At 39.3% G+C, this 27,295-nt stretch overlaps 2 protein-coding genes across 2 annotated transcripts in view; one reads left to right on the top strand and one right to left on the bottom strand.

The window, feature by feature from the left end:
• The window catches only part of fmn2a (formin 2a), a 40,781-nt gene extending 21,019 nt beyond the window's left edge, over positions 1 to 19,762 (top strand). The window contains exons 8-18 of the mRNA XM_026189930.1: positions 1,489 to 1,550; positions 6,232 to 6,323; positions 6,415 to 6,544; positions 6,644 to 6,790; positions 7,392 to 7,451; positions 8,124 to 8,244; positions 11,470 to 11,562; positions 16,238 to 16,289; positions 17,291 to 17,440; positions 18,450 to 18,531; positions 18,775 to 19,762. Of these exons, the coding sequence (XP_026045715.1) occupies positions 1,489 to 1,550; positions 6,232 to 6,323; positions 6,415 to 6,544; positions 6,644 to 6,790; positions 7,392 to 7,451; positions 8,124 to 8,244; positions 11,470 to 11,562; positions 16,238 to 16,289; positions 17,291 to 17,440; positions 18,450 to 18,531; positions 18,775 to 18,801 (1,016 nt within the window). The 3' untranslated portion in view covers positions 18,802 to 19,762. The remainder of the gene's footprint in view (positions 1 to 1,488; positions 1,551 to 6,231; positions 6,324 to 6,414; positions 6,545 to 6,643; positions 6,791 to 7,391; positions 7,452 to 8,123; positions 8,245 to 11,469; positions 11,563 to 16,237; positions 16,290 to 17,290; positions 17,441 to 18,449; positions 18,532 to 18,774) is intronic.
• A 78-nt stretch (positions 19,763 to 19,840) lies between these two features.
• grem2a (gremlin 2, DAN family BMP antagonist a) lies at positions 19,841 to 27,246 on the bottom strand. The gene is made up of 2 exons (XM_026189931.1): positions 26,268 to 27,246; positions 19,841 to 21,238 (listed from the first exon to the last, which is right to left on the bottom strand). The coding sequence occupies exon 2, from the start codon at positions 21,235 to 21,237 to the stop codon at positions 20,659 to 20,661; it is 579 nt and encodes a 192-aa protein (XP_026045716.1). The 5' UTR covers position 21,238; positions 26,268 to 27,246; the 3' UTR covers positions 19,841 to 20,658.
• Positions 27,247 to 27,295: the final 49 nt, after the last annotated feature.

Here is a 27,295-nt window from a genome sequence, read left to right as displayed (position 1 = left end):
TAGTGAATTAGTTTCGTTTCCTGTTGGTTTTGTGATTTTGGTCAATGACTAACAAAGTCTTTGTAAATCTGAGATCTCTGACATGAAGAAAAACAACTTCTGAGTCATTGATTTAGATTGTGTCAGTTTTATGACGGCGCAATTGCTCAGTGAGAAGTCGAGACATTTTTTTGTTTTTTCCTCACAGCTGTTGTTGTTTGTTTTCAGACTTGGCCCACACTCTGCATTTTTCATAGGACACTTCCGTGCACTGTCGGCGTTCCTGAGAAGTTTTAGACCACCAGCCTCCGTCAGAGATGGCGGTTACCGGCGCCATGTTTGGGTCAAATGTGATAGTCAGGATAGACCTGGGCAGATGGGTCTGGATTTCAGTTAGAAGAGGTCCTGTGTCACCGTGACGATATGGTTTTCTCCTAAAAAAAACCAGTCTCCAGTCAAATAAGCCAGCCAGACTGGTTTGGATAGTAATGAAAACCAAATGGTTAAAAGAAACGAGTGGGAGAAATGGAAAAGGGCAGTTTCTTTGTGGCGGGTTTGGAAGAAACAGTGTGTGAAGAGGTCAGGAAGTGACAGCGAAGAACTAAAAAAAAAAAAAGGAGTTGATTTGCACTTGTAGAAGAAGAGTGACGAGATTAAAAAGGCAACAGAACTGCCTACAGAGAGAAAGTGATATCAGACTATTTCCACATGCTTGACCATCCTTTAGTTTTATATTTGTTATCATTTTCTTTGATCTTATTTTTCAGCTGTGCTGTAAAAGCCTTAAAACATCCTTCTGTATTCATTATCTAAGCAAACTCTCTGATTCAAAGTTGCTTTAGCCTCTGTGACCCTAGCCTTCACCCCTGTACCTCAGCAGCAATCAACAGATCAAAATATTGTGAGTGATTTTGGGCCCCTGCAGCATGGTGAAATACACATATAGGTGTCAAGCACTGCACTGGGTGATTGTGCGTACAGCAACACCTCAGCCTCAACACCACAGACCCCCGGGCTCTGTTTGTCTTTAAACATTTACTTTCAAAGGATTAATGCTCGAGGGCGCCAGGTCCTCGCGCCGAGACAAAAAGGCGACACCAGGAATTCAAACACAGGAGTTCAAACACAGATCTTTGTACCTTTGACAGGTTTCTAAGACCTCCATATTTATGTTTTAGTTTATGGCTCCTTGCATGCTATCGTCATGAGAACTGATAACTGTGCAGCTTAAAGCATACGACGTGTCACTTTTTGTGGGCATGAGATCATTTTTGTCCTTGTTTCATGGCACCTTCAGCCCCGGCAGGAAATGGTATTCTACCTTTGTTTGTAGTTGTTGTTTCAAAAAAAGAACCACTGTATAAACTAGAGATTATGAAATTGTCGGTCTGTTTGTGTTGGTTTGATTTCTGACTTGTTAATGGTGTTCATTCAAGGTAAAAGAATGTCATGACATGCTTTAGTGTTAACATTAACATTAACCATGTCACCCTCTCTTTCCATCCACAGCCGTTCTAAATATGGACAATACTGTTGTTGATCTGGAGACTCTGCAAGCCCTCTATGAAAATGTGAGTATAACAACAAAGACTTTGGAATCAAAGCTATTTTATATGGTCACAAAAATAATATAATAACATTTTTCTTTGCAAATGTTTTTACTTTAAAGGAAGGATGATAAAGGATCATGCGGACAGTGGTTTTCAATGAGTCAATAGACTAGTGAAAAGGCAATTTCCCAAGCTGAAATACATTTGGGAACTTTCCTGCCAATCCAGAATCGCATAAATACACAATGTTGAGCAACCAGCCCAGGAAAATTATACAAAGCAACTCCACCGACAGCTCAGGCTGATGTTGATGGCAGCATTCGCACAGGGAAAACCTTGATCTTTTTTCTTTTCCTGTGTGGTTTGCAGTAAAAGTATGAGTTTGGAACAGCTTGCTAGTGACAAATAGAATGATTTATTGTTGCACATTTCATGCCATATATCAATAACAAGCAATCATTCCATTATAGAATGAAACCCAAGAAGACTCATAAAGCAGTGATATCAACAAAATGGCAAAAAAGAAATCATCACATGTTAGTGTTGTTTTATTTTTCACTTGACTGAGGGTAAACCACAAAACACCAAATGTCATTCATCAAAATATATCTTTCCAACATTATCAAAGGCTGAACTTTTGTTTAAATTGTAGGGGTGAAAAAAAATCTGTAATTACATTATTGTGTAGCAACATTTCACAGATGCCACTTTACTGCGAACGTATTTCTCTATCTAAGTCTTATTCCATGTTCCACTTGAAAGGGGTGAACTGAGGAAATGTGCATTAGATACTAAAACAAACAGGCAAGCCACAAACTGTACTGGTATGTGTGCTGTTTGGCGACAGCGTCAGTCATGTGTAGGTCTGTCTGCTGCCCTGGAAGGGAACCAAAGCTTTTACGTAGTAAACATGTTTTCTACACTCTGGATCTGATTGACTCAACTTTTGTAATGCCCATGTGCAAAGGAAATGATAGTTGAGAAACTCCAGGATTTGTGTCAGAGCTTCGATGTGGTTTTAAAAAAGGGCCGACTACAGTGAGCTTTGCCAAGGTAAATCATATAATATTAGCAAAGAATTACAGAACTGTCATCAGTACTTCCCAATATGTCTCCATTTTGGCTGTGAAGACTTCCATTTATAGAGTAAATACATATTCATCAAGCTCGTCTGATAGGAAATCTCCCCAGCCCCAGTAGAAATGGTTCAGGGACCATTCGAAGTCGGGTCAGTAAATAATAGAACATGAAAATGAGTATGTTTTCCACATTTCAACTGTGATACATTTTTAAGATGCTGTGAAATTCCTGTGAATTACTTTTTGGCACAACTACACAGGAGAGGCCTAGACCTTTGGCTGCCAGAGGCATATTAATAATGTTGATCATGGGAATGAGACTGTGGCTTGAGACAAGCTGTAGTTATGAACCAATGTGTCATAACTCAGGATCAAAAGTCTTCTAACCTCTCCAGTCACCCCAAGACTTCAAGCCCTCTCCCTCTGCTTCTCCCCCTTATGGCCTAAGGCTATGTTATTGAGTCGCAGAGCCAAATTGTTTCTCTTTTGTATTGCGAGACTCCATCCTGTCTGTGGGTCTCCAGCCCCCTAAACCACAGTTGGCAGCACAGTCAGCCTGTCTTTAGGAATGTGAGGGGCTTCTAATGGTTACACCCTCACTCACTGTGCTAGGAGCTAGATCAGCCTTCTCTGCCTCACTCTCTGTTTCTCTCACCCACACAAACATGCTCACAAACAAACATGTTGACCCACACAAATTTGCACGTAGTGTACAGTATGAGGATAAAGACAGATGCACACAGAGTCGCTTAGTCTATGAGCTCCAGATTATAGCCACTCCTGTTCTTTGAACAAAAAGCCAGTGTCATTAAAGGGGTCACAGTGATAGCGGGACACTGCTCCCTACCCTCTAATATCAAGCCATAATCTGGCCCCAGACTAGTTGTCTCAAGTTCAGACTTCTTTCAGCTGGTAGTAGATAACAGAGAGGTCAGTGAGTCAGACTCTCCTAAACTTTTAAACAAGATATGATCACCTCAAACCCCATTTTGCATGGTATTGCTCTGAAAAAAGACTAGATATAGTTTACATATCATTACACAATGTAACTTGTCATTTGGGGTCGATTATTTGGCAGCTCAAGGTACAAAGTATCTCATAAATGTAGTTTCATTGAAAACTGAGTGACATAAATAGTGATTAAGGCCTGTCTGGCTCTGTTTAGCCCTGTACTAGAAACTTGCGTAATGAATACCATTTGGCTACCTCTAGTATTCTGGCATCACAAATATCATCCTACTGTACTTTGCATTTGATATTCCACATGGGACTGTATTTCTCATGCTAACCACCACCACAACATGCCCTAGCAATTCAAAGATCACACGCTAATGCCTACTTGTCCCCAATTACACCAAACACTGCTGGGCTCCACTGCTGCCCTTTGAAAAGGATCTGCTTTGTGTTAAATATATTTACACTTGAAAACATCTCGAGAGAAGGCGAAGGAGAGCTTGCCCTCACCGACAGAAGGCAGCGGTGTGCAGAATACTAATCTGGCCCTTCGTGCGTTTGATGCTGGTGTTTGATGTTTTCCAAGGATCCATGCCGAGGCCAAACCCCAGAGTAGGATGGAGAGAAACAGAGGATGAGGCCAGATTGCTGAGACTCAGACTTTGGGGGTCTAAGGGCTCTGGAGGGACTAAGAGAGAGTTTACATTTTCTTCCTGGAGATGGTTTTATTGTTTTGCCCCTCTGCGTCAGACACATTAAGATCTATTGTCTTTGCCTCTTGTGAAACGAAGGGGCATTTTTGGCTTGCTTTTTTTTAAACCACCTTGTATAAAACTGTGGTCCAGAGCCTGGCAGCAGGATAATAGTCAGGAATGTAGTCTGGCTGAAGGCAATACTTTTAGCATTTGTGAAACCTATACTGTATAGGCTGGCATATGGTTGAGTTTATGTACAAAACATAATTTGAGAATTCTTTTACACTTGAGATAAAGCTTCCAGACATCAAAAGGGAAGAAAATTAGGGCGGGTAGGGGGTTGTGAATGGCCTAAGACACGCAAATAAAGACTTCAATCCAACTGAAATGTTGCAGGGTTTGAAGTGCAAGAAAACCTCTAAACACCTTGCAACATATTTTTTCATGGATAAGCATTCAAAAGTTTCAGTGAGCTGATATCGGAGACAAATGGGGGGGGGGGGGGAATGAAAAAACACCAGTACAATTATTTTTGCAAAACTCTACACTCTACGTCTAAGAAGCATCTATTGATATTTTTGTTCAAAAATCATTCAACATTCACATGCTGTTTTGGGAACATGTCCAAGTATAACTCCTTCTAATGTGTATTTTTTCAGCTATTACAAAAAGGCTCACTATTTCCAAGGGATGGACTTTAATTTGAATGTATGTTTTCACCACTTTGGAGTGCTGGGTGTGACTCAGAGGATAAAAGTGATTCAAGTAATATCCAAACAAATTATTTTATAAAGCACTTAATACTGTTTCCTGTGCTGTCAGTGTCCCACCCATTTCTCTTACAGATGTGGTTTTTCACAGATTTTCTTCTTTAGTATTTTTCTTTAAATTTTGGTTTCCTGACTGTGACACCGCTACCCTTGATCCTTACCAAAATAAAGGAAATACATACACAGATATGTTTCAGCAATATCCATGCATGTTCTCTTGTAATCAAGCTGTGCAAAAGTCTTGAGTCGACCCTCATTTGTTTATATTTTCCTTCCAGTGAGCCACTTTAAAAACAAACAAACAAAATAACAACAACTAACGGCTTAGACAAAAACTAATTGTTCTCACTTCTTTAGTTGAATCTACAGTAATGCCAATGTTAACACAGTTTGAAACCAGCATTTCTAAAAATTTTCTACCAACAACTTGATTCACAAAGTAGTATTAGCTTACAAATTTAAAAGTTCAGGACACAAAAGTGGCAGGTCTAAAGAAACAGGCCTGAAAAAAAAAACTCTAGAGCAGATAAACTTCATCTGAAAGTCATCTAATTAAGAAACAGTCAAAATAAATATTTGCCAAAGACTTGACACAGGATCTGAGAAACTGATCTGGAACTTCAGTTGATGCATCTACTTTTCTGAAGCCTCATCAGAAATGGTCTCAGTCTGGTTGTCAAGAAGCCATTCTTAGGAAAGAGAAACAGGGAGAAAAGGCTGAGGTATGCAAACTGCACAAGAGCTGACAACAGGTCTCATGGAGTGATGAATCAAAATTGAAAATTTTGGTTAAAATCATCAAAATGTTTGAATAAGGTCAGGAGAGTACAACACTGAAGAAAACATGGTGCTGTCATGGTTTAGGGCTGCATTACAGCTAGCACTGTTGAAGATCTTGTCAAAATTTATGAAATTATGAACACTGATAATTACCCTCAGATTTTGATCCATCATACAATGCCATCTGGAAAGCATGTGATTGACAACAGCTTCAATTTTCAGCAATGACAATGATCCTAAAGATGGTGCCAGTGCATTTTCCTGTCACAGTATCAAGAAATGAGTGATGACTCGAGGCTTTTGTAGAGGCACTTTGTGTTTTGGCTAGCTTAGTTTAGGTTTAAGTAAAATAAAATAACCTTTTGTCAGCGTCATAACTGTAACCAATTTCTATTTCAACTTAATGTGTACTTTCTTTTGACAGAGAGCTCAAGATGATGAGATGGACAGCATTAAAAAGCACATTAAATCTGCCAAAGGCAAGGAAGATGCCAAACCACTAGACAAGCCAGAACAGTAAGAACTAAATACACCCTCTAAACTAAAACTGTTCAATGTCTTGCTATTAAATATATGGTTTAAGTTGACTGGTCTTGTCCTTCGTCAGGTTTCTGTTCCAGCTATCACAAATCTCCAATTTCTCAGAAAGGGTGTTCTGCATCCTTTTTCAGTCAACCTTCCATGAATGTATCACTTCAATCCTCCGCAAAATTGAAATCCTTCAGAAAGTGTGCAAGGTGAGCCACTGGCCTTCTTCTCAGTTTGTTTTATTTCATGTCACTCGGTTTAGCCTTCATATCTTCATCTTGCGTGTCTGTGTGGTGTGTTCACCTCAGACTCTCCAGAGTAGTGAGGCCGTATTGCAGGTGCTCGGCCTGGTGCTGGCTTTTGGCAATTTTATGAACGGAGGAAATCGGTCTCGAGGGCAGGCTGACGGCTTCACCTTGGACATTCTGCCAAAACTGAAGGACGTTAAAAGCAGTGTGAGTACTGGAGTAAAAGCAAACATCACTTACTTTGCAACTGCAGATGTGTAATTCACAACAAACCTGGAAAGGACTGGATTAGAAGTGGGGGAGAAAAAAAATGTATAGAAGAGAGGTCTGTCTAGCTTTGTTTAATTCACATTATGCAGTAAAATATAAATAGGAAAATAATAGTTTTAAAATGGGACACAGGGTTTCAAAGGTATTCTCTCCAAGGGGTCAAGCCTTATGACCATAGCTGGGCAGATTTTGAGGAGAAGCAATCGTGTTTGCTCTGATTCAATATCACAGCAGACTCGGAGTGCCCTTGGCACTGCCATATAAGGACGCAATGGTTTGTGTTTTTGTAGTGGCGGACAGAGTAAGGTATCCATAAAGAACATCAAACTTTCCACCAACTCTTAAGTTATGACGGCCAGCCAAGCACAGTTGTTTTGTTGTAGTACTCTTCCAATGTCATGATTTATTCCTAACTTCTAAGGCTGCTGTCTCCATTCTTGTTTGCCCTGCACAAATTAAAACGTCCTGCTCCAAAATGATTAAATTAATAAATAAAGGGATCTTGGTTTATTTATTTGGATCTTTCTCTTTCTTTCAGGATAACTCCCAGAGTCTTTTGTCCTACATTGTTGCTTACTATTTAAGGCACTTTGATGAGGTATGTTTTGGTTCCTGTTTATTCGAATCACTTTTCTGTTTTAGTCTGATTTGCTTAGAAATCCTTCCAGAGCTCTCTTTTCATCTCCTCTCTTGCCAGAGGATACCATGGCTTATCCTTTATCAAATTATTTATTTTCCCTTTCCTCATTTACGGCAGAAACAAATCTCTCTCTACCTCTCCCTCCCTCTCTCGCTTTCCCGGGCTCTCTCTTATACTTCTCTTTCTGTCTTTCACTCTTCATCTCCCGCTCCTACTCTGCTTTGGTCTGGCTTCGTTCAAACCTGCAGTCTGTTCATTGGCACAGCATCCAAAGCAGCGCTAGTGTAAATAATTAGGTTCTCCAGATGAGATGAACTCAGTAGTGCAGCTTGCCAAAATCAACCTGCATGACATGGCTGTAGCACTCATTATGACCTGTCACTAATGCTGATGAGGAGAATTGACATGTGCTTTGTGACCCCGACTTAATGGTCATTATCTGCTGTAGTTTTAGACATCTTCTCTGGCATGTCTGAACTGCTGATAAGTACATGTCGGTCCCTCAAGACATTTATTTAAATCTTGCCTTGTGTGTAAAGTATAGAGAGGCCCTCTTCCATTTGAGAAAGATTGATTTTGACATTGCAGTGTGTGTGTTTTTGCACACGTATGTGTGTTGTCTTTAACCAGGATGCTGGCAAAGAGACATGCGTCTACCCTCTGCCTGAGCCCCTGGACCTTTTCCAGGCTTCCCAGATGAAGTTTGAGGACTTTCAAAGAGATCTCCGCAAGTTGAGGAAAGACCTTAATGGTACAGTGATAAACTTACATTCCATAGTTTTCCTTCTTGTGGGCACATCCTAAACACAGTATTTACAAAATGCTTACAAGGTTGTAAACTTGGTTGTTCTGTAATTACTGCAAGTCTTATAGCATGTTTAAAATGACACTGCATTGATATTTATGCAGCATATGATAAAAAAAAATGTATGAATTTAAGTGTTGCTTGCATAATGCAAAATAATTTTCCAGACCTGACCAGCTATGGTCATGTGTGGATTGCACAGGCCAGTCAACATTGAGATAGCATCTGTTTGTTGTACAGACAAGCTAACTGGAAGCAGATGTTACTTGTCAGATGTAGACTCATGTTGGACCTGGCGTACCTTTATTGTCGTCATGAACGAGAAAGAGAAATATAGACAGGGAAAGGTCAAGGAACTTCTACTACTGAGAGAGTCTGTTCAGGCTCTCCTGGAACTTGTCCTGGAACTCAAAAATACAAATATGAGACTATTCAGAAGATAACTGCAGCTATTCATAATCACGTTTCCAAAAAAGTTGGACCACTGTGTAAAACATAAAATAAAAACACAATGAAATGATGTGCAAGTCATTTAAATCCTGCGTTAAACTGAAAACAATAGAAAGACAAATGTTATTTTAGGAATATGTGCTCATTTTAAATTTGTTACTCGTGACATGTTTTAAGAGATGGGGTGGTGTGGGTTGTTCGACAACTAGTTGAAGAACCCACTGTTAATTAGAGTAATAACATAGCTGGCTATATAAAAGGCATACTAGTAAGTTTTTCAGATGCAAAGACATAAAGGGATTATTACTCTGTGATACACTGCATGGATAAATAGTTAAGCCATTTAGGAATTAAATTTCTTAACTTAAAAAGAACAGTAAGACTGTTTTAGGAAGACTTAAACAAGTATTGAAAAAAAGTCAGATACTCTGGCCTCACTGGATTAAATACAGCCTCAATTCTATAGTGGAAATCAGCACACCAGCTCAAAATCACTTACAAAATATATTGTCAATAAACACAGTTAACTAAAACCACCATACAAGGAAAAAACATTTTTAAACATGATGATGAATCACTGGTGCCAACTCTTTACCCAAACATTTTAAAATGGACTCAGGCAATGTGGAAAACTGTCCTGTGACTCATAATCAACTGAAAATTATAGATGCTGGTCTTCAGGACTCAAGTGTCAGGGGACTGCCTAGCTTCGTCTCAGTGCATAGCTCAAAAGCAAGCTTTTGTGATACTGTAGGGATGCATTAGTGAACATGGTATGGATACTTCTCTGATCTGCAAAGATTTGATTAAGGCTGATTAATATATACCGTATTAGGAGAAACATTAACCATCCAGATGACCCATTTTTCAGGAAAGAACTTACTTGTTTCAGCGACCCAACCACATTCTGCATGCATTACAATAGTAAAAGAATCTGGATGCAACTGGGGAAACTACATGTAACATGGTTAGTAATGACCTTTATTAACCATGTTTTTCACACAGGGTCAGCATTTAATCCTCAACAATAGTGTTTTGGTGACACAAATTATTATTATTATTATTATTATTATTATTAGACCTAGAAGTTGCTAAGAGTTGGAATGCTAATTTATCAGCTAAGGCTAGCTACCCTTGTTAGCAAGCTGTATTCATAAACTGCATAGGTGCAACCACATTGGCTGATTAGTGCTAAGTGAAAAAAACACCAGAATTTCACTCACCTAAGCCTTAGTGTTTAGATAATACATTAAAAATGCTCCACATGCACCAGATACACACAGTGAAGAAGTCCAGCTTAATCTCGAGCTGTTTGTGAGAGGCCTGTCAGTCAAAAAGGTCATGCCCCTGATTAAGAAGTCGAGGTGGAAGAAAAATATTCACCCTATTTCATGTTGTTATCAGGGGCAAAACTGGTCTAGAATATGCTTTTTGGTGCAGTAAAGAGTCACGGTTTTTTTTGTTGTTGTTTTGTTTGTTTCCCCCCCCCCCCCCCACTTTGCCTTGGCTTCATTTACCAGCTCTGGATCTTGTCCTTTAGTTTTGCTTTTTATATTTAAAATTTAAAAAGTCAGCACAGAATGAACTTGAATCAAGAAAAAGGGGGTTATGTGATAATTCCACAAACCATGGAGTTTGTGGAACAATAACTCTTAAGTGGGAACGCAAAAACACAAAGTAAAATAGGATAATGGAGAACTGTATTAATGTTATGTCACTACACATTAAGATCACAGGAAAAGGTTTGGATATTTGATAATGACAAGCCAAACTCACTGGCTGAGTGAAAAACATCTTAATTTATGCAGCATTTAGAAAATGCTCATTTTCATTATTCTTGCTCTAGAGGTGATTTTTTTATTTTTATTTTTTTTAAAGTGTATCTTTGAGCAAAATGATGCACGTGAGTGTGTACTTGCAGCCTGATCGACTATTCCCTAAACCTGGTCTGTTCTCTATCATGTTTTATGTGTTTTTGCTGCTAAACCAATCAGACGCCTAAAACGTATTGCCAAATATTGTTTTTTCTCTGCTGTAATGATTCTTTAGGCTGTTCATTATTTGCAATTCATAAAGATGGAGTTACTCACAGGGGAAACTGACTTTCGACCCCAGTGGCTGTGGCACATACTGGCCATACATAAATACATCATCACATGCTATACCTGCAGACCTCTTCATTACCTAGCAGAGGTAGCTGAGTGCTCTAGCAGACATGGGCTTCGATGACAGTTCCCAGAGGGGTTTTCCGATAGGTAGGCGGCGTAGAAATGGCCTTGGCTGGCCCAAAGGACATCAGCAAGTAATGCAGTGGAGAGAGAGCTTGCTTTGCCTTTTTGGCTGAGGCACCATATGGTCGATGAATTACCACTTGCCCAGTCCCGACCTCGTTGTTCCCTTAAGCGTCTCATGGCCTCTCCACCTCTAAGGCCTTGAGCTGAGCTTGTGTATCTGTTATGCTTGCAGATCGAGCGTAACAATAAGTTTCTCCTGGGATCAGACCGCAGGCCTTCCTGGTTGCTAGGGCTAACTTATTAGTCATTATGGGTTATTATGTCTTTGCAGACACTTATTCAGCAAAAATTCAGTAGAGATTTATTAAAGCAAGCTCAGCTAGGTTAAAGAGCACTGCAGATAATTAAAGCGCCAATGGTGGATAAAATATTTCTGTTCTGGAAGACTCCCCCACCCCCCTTATCTTCTAATCTTTTGTTATTTCAGCATGCTCTGCTGAAACGGAGAAAGTTTGGAAATTGTCCTCTGAAGAGAACCTGCAACCATTCAAGGACAAGATGGATGAATTTCTCAATCGAGGTGAGAAAATAACTGAATATGATTTTGTCTACAGTCTATTTGACTCGACTGTCAGTGAATTCCATTTAAATATTAAACTCAACAATGAACTGCAATGTTTGGATCTTTGTATCAAAAGCTTGATGTATCTTTGTATCTGTACCATAGCCGTCTATTACTGACAATCCACACCACTGCACTAATATGTTCCTTCATTACTTTAAACTAGGGCTGAATGATATATCGTATTTGCGATAATATCGCGACATGATCAAGTGCAATTTTCTAACCGCAAAGGCTGCGATTATACTCTGGACATGTCCAAATTCATGGGCTGCATCCTCCTGAGGCCGCATTTGTAGACCGATTACGTCACAGCGACGCGCCGAAGGCTGTCCAAATTACTACCATATCCCAGAATTCATAGCGCGGCCCAGCCAAACTCCAGTTTCCAGCAATGGCGGCCGCTACTGAGTTTTAAAATTACTCATACTAATCTTTCAGGGTCACAAAATAAACTTTTAACATATTTTCAGGCGAGAAAGTAGTTGTGTAAACATCAAATATCTGCTCGGTTTATCAAGATATCCCATATTTGCAAAAGTGCTTCGACGTTTTCAGAGGCGTCTGCTACCCACCAGCTCGACAGCTAGCCGGGAGCTCGAGGGTTACTGATGCGGCCGAGAACGGCACAACTCCCGGCACATCATTTTCAGATCACCGCGGAGTTTCGCTGCTCGGGTTAAACGTAATATATAAGTCACTTAGACAACCTAAAAATGTTATTGTTGGGCTTTTTTCAGTGTTTTGTTTGTTCGTGAGTAAATCGGTTTGGCTGAGATTAAAGTTATTAGATTAGATAAAATAAAACTTTATTAATCCCCCGGGTGGGTTCCTCCTTGGTTTTCACACAGCTGACTAAACGTCAAACAGAAAACTTATTAAACAGAAGTATGAGACAGTCGAGAATTTACACCAGTGTCTGGTTATATTTTAGATAGCAAGAAGCAGACGGCCGAGTTTATTAAACTCCACTGAGACAGCGGTGACGCTAATCAGAACTAGACCGTCCAATTTCACGCCTTTAAATTTTAAAGGCGTGTTTGTGTGTGTGTGTTTATACAATTGCTATTATGTTTGCACTTTATGTGTAATGTTACTGACTGCAGAGATCAGTAAGATGTGTGTATTTTTTATTTATTAGTTTTATTTATTTAATATTATTTTTTAATTTAATGACTGTCTAGTAGTTCACAGATGTCGAAAAACTGAGTGTGGTAAAGCCACTGATTTTGTTTATGTATATTTCTGCAATCTGCACATTGCACTGACTTTCATTTTAATGTTTACACCAGGGTTCCTTGTCAGCACTTTATGCTCAGATGTAAGCTAAAAATAAACTATTGTGTATGTTCAAATATACTGTTGTGATTGAAGAAGTTAAATAAAAATGTCAGTCATCAATTCATGCATCACCTCATGTCATCATAACAGAGGTCTGTCTTCCAGGAAAGAACAGTTTAAAATTAATGTAATATAGTATTGGCCATACTATATGATGTATTGCTTGTCTTTGTTTAATAATACAGAAGACAAAGACCTTAAAAAATAATCGCATATCGCATCGCAATCGCAATATTGGGGCAAAAAATCGCAATTAGATTATTTTCCATAATCGTTCAGCCCTACTTTAAACATAGTCACTGTAGTGTATTTGGAGTTCCATAAACACTGTTCTTCTGCTGAAAATCCTTGCCAGATCTGCAGCTGAATTTGCATGTTAAGTATCAGACCTTTCCATAGAAATAATTTACTACTTTAAGAGTGCATGCTTTAATTTAATGATTTGTGTGAGCCTATGTGACGCAGCTCATCCATCAGAATGATGCAAGTTGTCCATGCCTGCAAACACATTTAAGATCTGTTTCATACCGTTTTACAGTTGCTATACACACACAAAGACTCAGTCAGTGTAGTTTCCATAGGGACCTCTGTTTATTTCAGGGTGTATTGAATAATTCACTGATGTTGTTTCAAGTTTGCCTATCTGTTTTGAAAGATCATGACTGCACTTGGAGTCAGTTTAGGGTTTTTTTAATCGTGATCTCTGCCTAATAAAATGAAGCACTCTTGCTCTGACTCAAAGGGGGGGAAAAAAGTCTAAATTTGAACTTGTCATGTAGCTTCTTGCTGTAAATTGACTGCCAAGAGGAGAACTGTATAATGTGGCGTAAAACAGACTTTGGAAAATTATCTTTTTCATTAAGTAGACTTTGAATATTACTTGGTCTTTATTTGTGCACTCAGATGTAGAGGAATTTGACTGGAATAATGATACTTTGCCCTAGAGGTATTTGGATGAAAACAACAAAGGGTTTGGCCTCTGAGTACCGTGGCTGCGATAATAAAATTTGTGAGCTGCAAATTTTCAGTCAACAGGAAAAAGCTACTGCATTTTTGTTTAAATAGCATCAAAATCTACCCAAAATATAATCGTGTTTATTTGTCATATTCACCAGATGTCATGAAGTTGAGCTTTTATCTGTAATCTAACATCTGCATGCAGCAATATTAGATTATTGCAGTCTACTTCAAATGTGTAAGACTTACTGGATTTTTTTTTTTTTTAAACACTTGTTTTAGAAAAACAAACCAATAGTCATTATTTATGTAGCACTGGCTTTGACCCTGGGTACATTCAGTTGACTGTGACCAATCTTCCTGAAGGACCCAACTTGCAGGCCTCTTTCCAACTGCTTTTGTATTCAAATGAGAGTCTAATACATAGCATATGTGCTTCAGCAGTAATGCTCACTGTCCATTTTAAAGGAAGTCTGCAGATGAAAGCATCTCTCCCATTTCCACCTCTCCCCATCTCTGTTCCTCTCTCTGTGCGTTTGAGAGAAATATGGGGGCTCTCTCTTTGATGCAAATGATGAGGTTTTTCCTCTGAGACCAGAATGTAAGCACTGTAACATGGACATGTGACTCACAAGGCTCCAGACGGGATTCTTGAGGTTCTTCCACTGCAGCAGTGAAAAAAGAAACAACAGCCAAATGTCTTATTTTTGTTATTTCTGTAATTTCTAAAAAGCCTGGGGTTAAACCGTTTCTGGCTCCACAGTTTAAACCGCTTTTGTTTATTTTCTGACCATGCAACTAACCACAGAATAACAGTGGGAGCGGACTTGTTGGAGCTTGGCTGTTTGGTCTAGCTCCATTTTCTCCACTCACTTCACAAATTCTCATGCATGCAGGCCTTTGATGGAGTCAATATGACTAGCAAGAGAGCACCGGCCATGTGATAATCTGTTTCTGATGAATGTAAAGATTACTAGTATGACTGATGACATACTCTTGCTACATTTTCTACTAACTGCAACCTAAGAAATCAAAGCAAATAAGCCAAGAATGTTAAATAAACTTTTAAACATCAATGCATAGCACATTATGGAAAAAAGAAATATTGACTTTAGATAGACATGTTGATGTTGTGCAACAATGCTGATGTTTTATATCTTTAAATAACCTTTTTTTTAAGTTTTCCTCTTTTGTTTGATTCTCTCCCATAATATCACAATATCTTAACAACATCACAATAAGATTATTAGAAAAGAGCAAACTATATAGACTTGATACTAAATCATTCGGCATGATAAAGGGTATTTAACAGTCTATTATATATTATATTTTATATTAATTTTTTAAAAATGTTGTCGCATTACTTCATATTTCTCATCAATTTGTTATCATTTTTGATGGACAATCTGCAGTGACGGGCAAGATTGTAGTCTGCAGAGTGATTTAGCACTTTAGAATGATAACGCATAGAGCTCCTCTCAGCAGGTTTGTCTGAGATCTTTAGATGTGGTTCTGGCTTCAATTACACAAAGCAAGCAGATATTCAACTGGGTAAAAGCAGCACACGGGTTTGTGCCAGGAAAGATTCTCTGTTCCATCTACTGTCATCTGTCTCACAAAGCTATTTGCAGGCCATAGGTCATTTCTGATCATTTGACAGTTTAAGACAGCAGGTTACACATTACTGACCTTGAGGGAAAAGAGATGTTATCTGGGCAAGAATTTAATGCCTAGCCTTTTGACAGTTATACAGCACCATAGTGAAGATATAGACCAACAAAACACAGCTGGATCGACTCTACAACTGCTGATATATTGAAAAAAATGAGATGAAAAATCAGCCCTTGGATCTGAAATTTGATGAGTACTAACCTGCGATGCTTGTCTAACCAAGGCTGTCACATTTGACTGCTTTTCGTTCATATCATAATTTATAACGCAGTCAAAATGATCCCGATGGCACCCCAAGATAAGTGTTGTGGTCTGCTGGAACTGCTTGCTAATGTGCACCATGATGTCCAACTACTCCCTCACACCTCACACAAACATGAACACAGTCATCTGTCTCCATTTGAAGTAATATTACACAAAGAAGCACTTGTTCTGCAATCTCCACTACTCATTTGTCAGTTGTGCAACAGCATACAATCCAACACTCAATAATGTCATGGCTCGATGTTGACCCTGAGCAGGACTTTTGAGTTAAGTAATGGTGACATCTTGAATCTCCTGGTATATACAAATCACACTATAAATGAAAGAGCTGTCTTTTAAGGGAAATGCAAAATCCGTCTATTTGCAAATGCATAATTTTTTTTTTCTTACTCTTTCACAGCCAAAACTGAACTGGAAACGCAGGAGAACCAGCTAGCAGAAACTCAGAAGATGTAAGAAGAGTTGTGTGTGTGTGTGTGTGTGTGTGTGTGTGTGTGTGTGTGTGTGTGTGTGTGTGTGTGTGTGTGTGTGTGTTTAAAAACCTTTTCCTACATATCTTTGCTCAAAAGATAAATGTTACTTTGCATTTTATTTCCTGGATTTACATTTGGTCGTCTTTTAAGTTTCAAAGCAGTGATTGTAGTTGTGAATTTGAAAGTAAGGTATAATGCAATCCAACACAGTTTGAAGTGATATACTCTCGCTGCAGTGAAGAAATATAATCTTGCAGCTTTGTCAATATTTATGACTCCTGGTTCCTTCAATTACATGGAAGGTGCAGGCCGTCATGCCAGGCCTTCAGTAGACGGGAGGCCCCCTATGCAGTGTCTATGTTGTTTATCTAAGTGGAGCGAGAGTAGACAGCCATGGCTCCAGGCTTCTGTTACTGCTGGCTTGGAATGTGTTCCTATAGCACACTCCAAACAAAGAGACCCCAACCTGTCCACGATATTAATCCACTCAAAATTGCTGCCACATTTAACACCTTAGTGTATGTCATCCGCTGCTCTATGCACACTTTCTTTTTGCAAGATCTGTCTTTGGCTCCTTTGTCTTTCATCACTCATGCTTACACACCAATAGAGTATGTGCATGTATGTATACACAAACATACAAAAGAGGTTCATATGGATAAGGAAAAGGAGCGATACAGCAAAATTCATCATTTTGGTTAAGTCAGATTTTCTTGCTTTTGCAGCACTAATAGCATTTTTTTTTTTCGTTGAAATGCACGGTCATTATTGTTTTTATTCTTTTTTTTTTTTTTTTTTTTTTTTTTTTTTTTAGTTACTCTACTATTAAATCTCCAAAAAGCACATTATTCCAAGATTAGCTATCATATTTTGCATATCTGCGTAGGACTGCCAAGTTTCACAATAATTGGTATAGTTTTCTGTAATCTCGTGTTGTAATGTTTTGGTCTTGAAGTAATGTTTTTCTTCTCTGTCCTCAGTTTCTTGGAGTTGAGTGTATCCTTCTCAGTCAAACCGAAGGCAGGAGAGAAAGAAGTCTCTCCCCACACATTCTTCTCCATTTGGCATGAGTTTTCCACAGATTTTAAAGACCAGTGGAAGAAGCAGAATAAGCTGATCTTACAAGAGCGGTGAGCCATATGAAGATTCCTGTTCCACAATGTGACATTTTCCATGATACGGATAAATCCCTCTGATAGGACGCTTAAAACTTTTGACTAAAAATGGAGTATTGCTGAGATATCAGTCCATTTTTTTTCTTATTTTCTCTGATTGGGAGCCTTAAAATGTGATAACAGATGTGCCTAGTGCTCCTTCATTTTGAATTTTCCCCAAGCTTGAGTTTCCAAACCATTAATAACATGCAGTGCATCTCATGTTCACTGAAGATCCTATCAGATTCATTCAAATTCATGAAGGGAAAGAGGGCAAATGACCCAAATCTTTGTCCTTACCCCAGCAACGAAAAAAAAACACATGCATCATCCAGTTAGCTTCCAGTGGTTTGATAAATATGAAGATATAGCTGCATATGTCAACAAAAAGCAAATTGGTCCATTATTTCCAATGAAGATTGACTTGTGATAGTATTTGTAAGCGAGGTCCAATGTCATAGTCTTTGCTTGTTCAGTAGGAAAGAATAAAAACTAATTTGAAAGCATTAACTCTTTGTCCTTTGCCATATGTGGAACAGTAGATGGTAATCCTCACTTCTGCCTGTATGGGCATGCAAAGATGCAGCACTACCATGCATTGAACATGTAATGGGTAGAGACAACAGGCGAGTCTGCTAGTATAAACTGCTCTACTCACTCAATGCCAGCATGTTAATCATTTTTCTTTTTAAAGAGCAAATGAGTAGTGACATTTCTGGCCCTCTCCTTGCTATAGTAAACTAGAGTGAATCATTTCAGAGTAGAAGGTCTGGCCTCCTGTCAAACCAAAATCCTTGTGTTTAAAATGCCCCATGACCACAACTTGGATGGTATAAACCTGAAATCTTTAGCACTATACTACATTTTTCTTTTTTGATGGTGTAATGGTGAATTTTAGTGACTCTGTGTAGCTCTATGCAGCTAATTAATTGCTCTTAACATCTTTATCACATGATTGGCATTTATTTCTCCTTTTTTTTTTTAGGGTCAAAATGGCAGAGGAGTCTTTTAAACAGGCCAGGCAGAAGGCTTCCTACAATGTGACACCCAAACATGCAACTGGAATAGTATGCATAACATTTTACTTTTTCTTATTACTGTATGGAGTCATCTGTTTTCTATTTATTTACTGTAATTCTAGCAGTACCTGCCTTTTTCTTTCACCTAACAGACCCAATTGCTCGCAAATGCTTGTCAGTGTTTTAAGAAACAACAATCCTGGCTCTTATAGTAACATTTTAGAGCGGAGCGCCAGTGCTTCCAGCTGTAAATAACTCACACTTTTTTCTTGTCTTTTTTTTTTTCCACAGAAAGCAAAGTTGGGTAAGAAGATCTGAAGCAGACAATGGAAAATTATCATCACCTAGCCTATTGCACAAGCTGTGTTTGTACAATCTGACACGAGTCATCAGTCATTTTTAGCGTTTATTTGCTCCCAGTATTTGTTTTCAATTGGTTTAGGGCTGTCGAGTGTGAGCTGGTTCAAAGTGTATCGTTTAAACTTGGGATTAAAGCTAATGTCCTTACCCACCATTTCACAAAATGAAACGAGTCTGTGTTATAAAAAGGCATCCCTAAGCTGATTACTGAATTCAAGTTGCATGAAAATTTGCTATAAATACTTGGTGTTCTTTTTCTGTTTTGTTTTTTGGTGACACTATGTTCAAGCTTTATCAGTATACATAATATGTAGCCATTTTTTATTGCCGTTTCCAACCCTCAGTTTCTAGAAAAACCATTAACACGTTGTTCACATCTCCCTTGATGGTGAAAAGCACAGGATTTTATAATATTTCTATATGGTGCCTTATTGCATAGTGGAGACTTTAAATGAGTTGAACAAAGCTTATTTTTGAGATGCATCAATTGTGATTCAATGATACCTACAAGGAAGAAAAGTCTGTTTACATGGCCTGAAAAATAACTAATTTACTCCTTTCAAGATTTTCATCTGGTGCGTTTCAACTGCGAATTCTACGTGTTTTACATACAGCACCTCATCTTTTAGTGTTTTTTATTTAAATGGTCATGTCTTTCTAAGTCATGTGATCTGATAAATCCCCACTATTGTTCTTTTCAACATTAATGTAAATATGCTTTCTTTCAAGCAAAATCCTATGCAGATAGTTTTACCTTTTGTGTTATGTGAAAGAGTGTGAATATCCATTGGCTAAATCAGCAGTAGAATCATGTGATGTGGTTTTAATGTACAATACCAGCACTGTGTTTTGACTGAATACATCTGACCATTAAAAATAATACAAATATATATTTATTGAATAAAAGACATTACCCTGATTTTTGTGATAAAAATTCTGTTATTGGTGATCAATTTCTGTTTATCATATGGCAAATTATATGCACACTACACATCACTTTGTTTTATATGAAATAGATTTAATATATTTTTACATACTTAAAACACACGTGTATATATTGTATACATTGCATTGCAACTCCATTACACATGCTGCAGTTTTTTTTTTCTTTATTTTTTGTCTCCTGGCTAGTATATTTGTGGAAAATGTACAGTATACAATCAGGTTTGTATCCAAGCAGGTGGATGGTGTGAATTGTTTCATCTTTTCTTTGACATCATCATGTTAATACAAAACAAAAAGGGTAACAGAATACTTGTGAAACACGACAACAAAAAAGATACTGACAAGCTGTCTAAGATTGTAGAACCACCTATAGATACACATTTTACAAAGACTGTTTTAATTGGTTGCACTAATTATACAGTTGGACATTACTTTAATGCACTTCCTTTTGCTTGGCCATCCTCAGTGTCCATAATGTTCTGTCATTTTTAAGAGGTACTTTCTTGACTCCTTTAGGTAGATGTGATATTTTTGAAATGCTACAACTAAAAAAATGTCCATTGTTAAACACCAACAGCTTTATTATCACTGTCTCTACACAGCCACTTGATTTATTCTTTTTTTTTTTTTCCTTTTTAACCGCACTGGCATATGAACATGGCTGCTACTCTCTAATTAAATCATTGTTGAGCTTTTGTGTATTTCTAGTTCCATGTTTCATTTTGTTGCAAGACAAGCCATTCTTTGTACAACACGATGCAGAACAGTTCCTCTTGAAGCCAGTCCTTGTTTGGCTAAGTTTGTGAATTTCTGCCTCTGACAGCACATAAATGATGTCATTCCAAATTCGAAAGACCTTTAAGTCCCCCTTCACAGTTTCCCATGGCCGCTCACATCCACAGACATGCAGCGACACTGTTTGACTCTCTGCACCTTGCGGTGTCTGAAAGGGGGCTGCAGGTCTGGGCAGTCTAGCTGCACTGTGAGCTGTGTGATGCGATGTGGCCTACAGAAGGAGCAGGACTGAAATGGCTCCTGGGCTTTGTTGTGGTTTTTTCTTCCCGAGCCTGAGGTTTGGCCTCGACTCTGTCCCTGACTCGAGCTTGGACCCATATGCCGTGGTATGTAGAATGAGTTACACTGGCCATAGCAAAAACGGTTGACCACAGTGCGGCTGCGGCAGCCCTCCTCACTGATTGTCTGACGAAGAGGTTGGGTCTTGCACCAGTCTCTGCGGAGGTAACGGCGCTCTGTCACAACCAAGGCTTCCCGGCTAGAGGATAGCACCTCTGGTTTCTGCTGAAGCAATCGATGGTGACGGTCCGCAGACAGGTTTCCTTTGGACTTGTATGGAGATGGGATGGCTCCCTGAGGACGGGACTTTTTGGTCTCTGCAGTGATGCAGAGCACCCCAGCCAGTATGACAGGGATAGTTATTCTCCACAGCATTCTGCAAAGAGAGATACATTACTATACAATGTAGCGAATAGACGGAGAAAGACATCTGCACAAACAGAATCTGGACATTTACACTAAAGCTGGTGTAACACGTTTAGGTAGTATGAGATGAAACATGACAGTCACACAAATGCTTACATGATACTAATGTTGCCAATTATGCTTGCAACTGTGAGAATGCTCATTCCTGTTGAGCCACCTTTGCAGTTTAGCCTTCCAGGCATCATTGAGGAAATGAATCCATCACCAGGGCCCCCATTTGTCAGCATCTCTGTGTCATTACTTCTATTTGCTTTCCTCTCGGCTACGCAACTCTTCCAAAAATAAATAAAGCCCTGCCATCAAAGGATACACTTAAACACCCATAACGAGAAGGGGAAGTTGATTTTATTGGTCCCGTCGCTGGGTAAAATAATTAGGGCTTTGCTTACTTTAGTCATGAACTATGCCGCAGATATGTAAACAGGCATTAGAGAGGCCCATCTGCATGTTATTAGGGAAAGAGTCGGAGAGCCGTACAGTTCACTCATCTACTCTTTGGTGATATACGTGAAGAAAACTAAAGTGAGAGTGATTATGGGCCTATATTGTCCATAATCACCAGTGCCTTTTGTACAATGCCAGCACCATAGAGATGGTATGATCTGGAGAAATGATTCCTCTTTGAGTCAAAACGGAGTACGCGCCCGTGTGCAAGCTGTCAGTATTTGCGCCAGCACATTTTTGACCATCACTCAAGCATCTTTTCAGCAGATGTTGCTCTTGACAAGCATTGCATGACACCAACTTAGAAATTCTGACAGAGAACCAAACGGCCTCAAGGCCATTGGCTGCTACTATTCGCAGACTCTTCTTTGCTCTGCTCGTATGTTCTCTTTGTTCCTTTCCTGAACCTGCAACTCACTCTGACATGGAACAAATTACTTTATCATAATCCACTTTGTTTTTTGCCTTGTTTTTTTCTGCCCTTGACCCTGAGGTCATGGCAGCTCTGTCTGAGCAGCATGAGCACTCGAGTCTGTATATCACTGTCCCAGCAGCACTTGCCATAAGCTAGACAGCAGCTGTTAGTCCATCTACCAGATATAAAGTATGAATTTTTTTTTTTATTAAAAAATAAATAAAGCCATACGTTGCAGTTAGTTAAGCACAGAAAATGGAGTGTACTGTTAATTTTTTTCTTGTTCAAATCTAATCTGATGAATTTTTTAAAGGGTTTTTTTTTTGTTATAGTTTGGTTTTGCTTTGCTTTTTTCTTAAGACATCTGTGTACAGTCTGCTAAGGAACTAGATCAATTATATGGCTGAAGTAACAATGTGTGTCCAGATGACACACATTTAAGCCAGTTCTTACACAGGAAATTATGATTTTGGCACCTAAATCATATCCAAATCGGGAACTGGACATCCAAATAATGTCTGTGGTTCTTCTAGAGATGTACATTTTTGCACACATACAGACCATATATATACTCCCCTACGCTCACCCACCATAAGGTTAGAATAACTAAAGTAAACAATCCCACTGTCTTTCCCCCACCTGCTCTATCAGAGAATATTGACCCCACTTCATCTTTTAGTGAACTACCTTCCACTTAAGGACAGTCTCATTTGTCTTTACCTGCTTCATCTTATTCCTGCTGACTGGGAGTTGAAGTGCACAAACCCCTGATCAGGGTCACATGCTCTGCTTTTGTGTCCAGGCTCTTGTTTTCCCATTTTCCCTAAATCAGTCTCTTATGTAGCGCCATGTGACTCCGGTGATCTACAGTCTGGATAGCTCTTGGGGCTGGGGAGGGATGACCTGACTGACTGTGTACACAGGGCATGACAAATGACCTATACAGTCAGCAACTGCGCTTCCTCTCCACCCCCAAACTCAGCTGGTGTTAGAGTAGTAGCCCTGCTGAGCTATACCCATCAATCTCTCTGCAAGACAAATTGTGGTTTTGGGGTAACGATTCAGGGGCTTTTGGGGGAGTCTGAGGTAGATGGTTAGTGGTTGGGGATAGAAGATGGGGGGGGGAAAGAGGGGGTTGCAGACTCGTTGGGGTTTCTGGACTCATGACACACCGGGAAACAAGACCAACACTACTTGGGGTTCATGAAAAATATAACTTCATCCCTCCTTGTGAGCTTTTTCTTTCTTTTTTTGTCACTCTTGTGATTTTTATTCTTGGACACACAGCACCGATCATCACACAGTCCTAGAGGCAGGAGGCGACTGTGGTTTTGAGTGTTAATGCTGGGACAGAACTGAGCACAACCTTTGTGTCTGCTAAACACTAATATTGTCCACAAACACAGCTTTATGTTTTACCAGAACCACAAATACTTTGAATATGCTTCACTGAACTGTGACAGACCTTGGTTCCAAAATTCAAACCTCTAATGAAATTACAAATGCCAGACACAAATACCAGAGAGACTGCTGAGCTAGACACAAGCTTTTTGGAAAACAGCTATTATCATCAGTGGGAACTTGTTATGTTTTGTTTTTCAGAATGGCATGATAATACCATGGTAATGTTTTCTGTCTGGATAACAATGGGCCTTTTTTTTTCAAATCTTGAAGTCAAATGAAAAACAAAATTATTCATGAAAATCGCCAGCCTGGCAGCTAAATATCTGAAGATTTCAAATATCCAGTTGTTAAATAATTGAATAAAGAAAGGAGAATCCTTTCCAAGGCTTTCAAATTTGTACACACAGATGTACTTCCACTAAACCATGCGAAACATCTTCCCAGCACGTCTTCAAAGGCAGGTTAAAACAAACAAAACCTGATGCCTCAATTATTGGTGCGTCAGAAAGTCTCATACATAGACTGGTAAGTGCAGTTAATTACAGTAGAACTGCATTTAATTCACCGTGCAGCTCAAACCTCAAACACACACGGGTAGCCACACACGCACACGCGCACGCATATGCACCCATGTGTGGCCACACATGTGTGTGTAATCACACACACAGAGACACACATACAGAGTCAAACGCACATACACAGGATGCAAAGAGAGAGAGAGAAAAAGGGAAAGAGAGGTAAATTAAATGTTTTCACTCGGAGCCAATTACACAAAGAGGAACCATGTCATTATCTGCATTTGCGGATTGCATTTTCCCAAACTACGCTTCACTGTTGGTTCATTAACAGCTGGGGGTTGGGGGGCTCTTTTTAGGGGCTTTGCTGTGTAAATGTGTCTAACGCCAACATCGCCAGGAAGCCGCTTTAGGCAGTTCGGGTAGCCATTTGTCACCACAATCCGTCTTGATAATGACTAGCAGCCCAGATATAATGCTTTCCAAGCTAAGTACTGGCAAGAATGTAAGACAACTTCTTCACCTCAGCAACATAAAGTGCTTTAGTGGGGATGAAGGCCAATTAGAAATCCTGTGATAGTACACTAGTTGTCACTGCAGACGTTATAAGCTACAGCGATTAACACCACCTTCCATTTACACTTAAACAAAATGTTTTTCTCCTTTTGTTTCCTCTTTAATAGCTTTGTTTCACATTCTTACATTTATAATCTGTGTCAGCTTGTTTAAGGTATTTCAAGCTGGAAAACTTTATTATATTTTTATGATATATGAAATAAAAGTATTCTTTATCCAATGAGCACCACTTTAGGATCTTCACTAGGATGTAAGTTCTCTGACTTTGAGCAATGTTTGGTGAGTTACTGTGGCCTGCTACACCAGAAGGCCACTGTGTAATAGGATGGTTACTCTTGAAGACTCTCATGATTTGTTGGCATATCAAAGTTTGCTTTCAACTGAAAAATGTGCCACAACAGGCCAAAACTGCAGTTTTACTCCACAGTTTTAATTCACGTTCCTCAGCATCAGCGGGAAGTTCCTGTTTACATATAATAAGGGCAAACTTGACACGTTAACCGTGTTACTAAAGTTTGCTATCAAATGCCAGTGCTACTATCTCCAGAGACTCACAATGACGTGGTTTCTGTTGCTTAAGAAATTACAATGTGTCTGTGTGCTAAATCCTCTTTGACATCAGAGCAGATTGTACAAGGTGGTGCAGTCACCAGAGCCGTAAGCAGGATCAGAAGGCAAACTCCCCACCATTCCCCGCACGCATACTGTAGGGACACGCACACACATGCACACATATGTTCTCAAACCAACTTGGAGAGGTATCAGCGCACACAACACAAAGAGAACACGTAAGGGAATATAAACTTGTGCAACTGAACAGGGAGGAAAAGAAAAGAGTAGAGATTATTCAGCACCCACAGGCTATTGTAGTAACATAAATGGTCTTACTACACATAGTGTTCATTAAGATCATTATGTCTCAGTCTCATATTCACTGGAAAGGCTAAACTGCCTCTTAAGCTCACTAAGAAGAAAAGTACAACAGGCTGTCATCACTCACTAATTCTCTCACTCACAACACTAATTACTTGGAACCTCCAGCCACTAATTATAGTAATTTAGCAGACACTTTTATCCAGAACACCTTTCAACGCCTTGAAGGTGTATATTTTTACAATGGGTGGCCCCAGTGGGAATCAAACCATCAGTGCTGGGACATTATACTAAATAGCTGTACAACTACCGCCGTTCCAATTACATGGTTCTGCACTTAGTCACTCAGAGACGCACTGAGTCAGTCAGTCAGAAACTCACGTGGGATATGATGAACCAGCACTCAGACAGTTTCTCTTCTCTCTGGGAAATCCAAACGCTAGACTACATGGCGCGTTCACGTACACGGTCACATTTCCTCTTATGTGCTGCAAAGCTGTGCGCCTTTAAATAACGTATCATTATATTTCCGTGTAAAACGGACATTACAATGGGATACCATAGCTGCCCGTGTGTATTATCTAATATCGAAAACTTTCTTGAACTTAATGTTAATAATTTCAAATTAGTGCAAGCCATGCGTTATGAAAGATTATATGTAAAATCATCTGCTGAAGCGCTTTTTTGAGTCTTGAGGCATTCAATATGGTATAAAGTCAGTGCTATCGAAATGTAATGTATGGTTCGCATACCTTTTTATGTGTGCAGCGGGACAGTGATGTGTCGACGATGCATTCAAGGGAGATCGTCCACCTTCAGTGGTCCTTGCGTCCGCTTCCAAGTTTCGGTTTCCATGGCAACATAATCTGCGGTATCCTCAGGCTTGTTCTTGCTCCTCTTCTTCCCTTCTTAAAGTTTGGGACGTGCTCAGTTTCCCATCCTCTTGGGCAACGTCTTTCTCTCTGAGTCTAATGTTCTCTTTTTGGCTTTTAGATTAAGAAAATAAGCTCCAGACTGCAGTCACAGTAAGCCCATATCTTAGTGTCCTGGAGACTGTCTGCAGTCTGTCTTTGAGCGTGTTTGAGTCACTGTAAAGCCTGCCTTAGTTTGAATCCCCACCACCCCTTTCCCTCCTCAAGAATGGGAGGGTTTTTCCTATTGGTCCTTGCTATTGTGTGAATCAAATCAAGCTTCATTTCTTTCACTTACATCTAGGAGAGACAGGCTGTTTATTTCTGTCTGCCCTTTAATATTCTGAATATATATATATATATATATTTATATATGAATCCCTACTCATCCATAATAGGCAAATCTAAGATGACAGATTTTGCCTTATCTTATTTTTCCATCGTAAGTTTTCATTTCCTCACCTTGAATTTGACAGTTAATGGCACTTTACTTTTAAGGAAGTGGATGAGATTTGGAAAGTGGATAAGAGAAACAATGGTTGCCTAAAACCCCCTAAATTATCCTTTCTTATTGGCAAATCACCACATCAAAACGAAACCCGTAACCTCCAATCCATAAATCATCTGTGCATGCACTAACAGCATGCTTTGAAAAAAAAATGCCACGGTTCACATTCCTTGATGCAACCGAGACAATGATGTTTGTCTCTTTTGCGGCTCTGGCTATGCTGACCACTGGGCACAAAGACTGAAAACTCTGACTGTCACTTCTGCCATCAAAGAGCTGAAACATCAACAGACCGTGCAAAACCTCAGATGGGCAGAGTTTGAACAATAACCCTTTCAGCAAACCGGAGGATGATGACACT

The sequence above is a fragment of the Astatotilapia calliptera genome, chromosome 13 (assembly GCF_900246225.1).
Source record: "Astatotilapia calliptera chromosome 13, fAstCal1.2, whole genome shotgun sequence".
Classification (NCBI taxonomy): domain Eukaryota; kingdom Metazoa; phylum Chordata; class Actinopteri; order Cichliformes; family Cichlidae; genus Astatotilapia; species Astatotilapia calliptera.
Note: the sequence above shows the minus strand (reverse complement) of the source record. Positions and strands in the feature narration are given on the sequence as shown.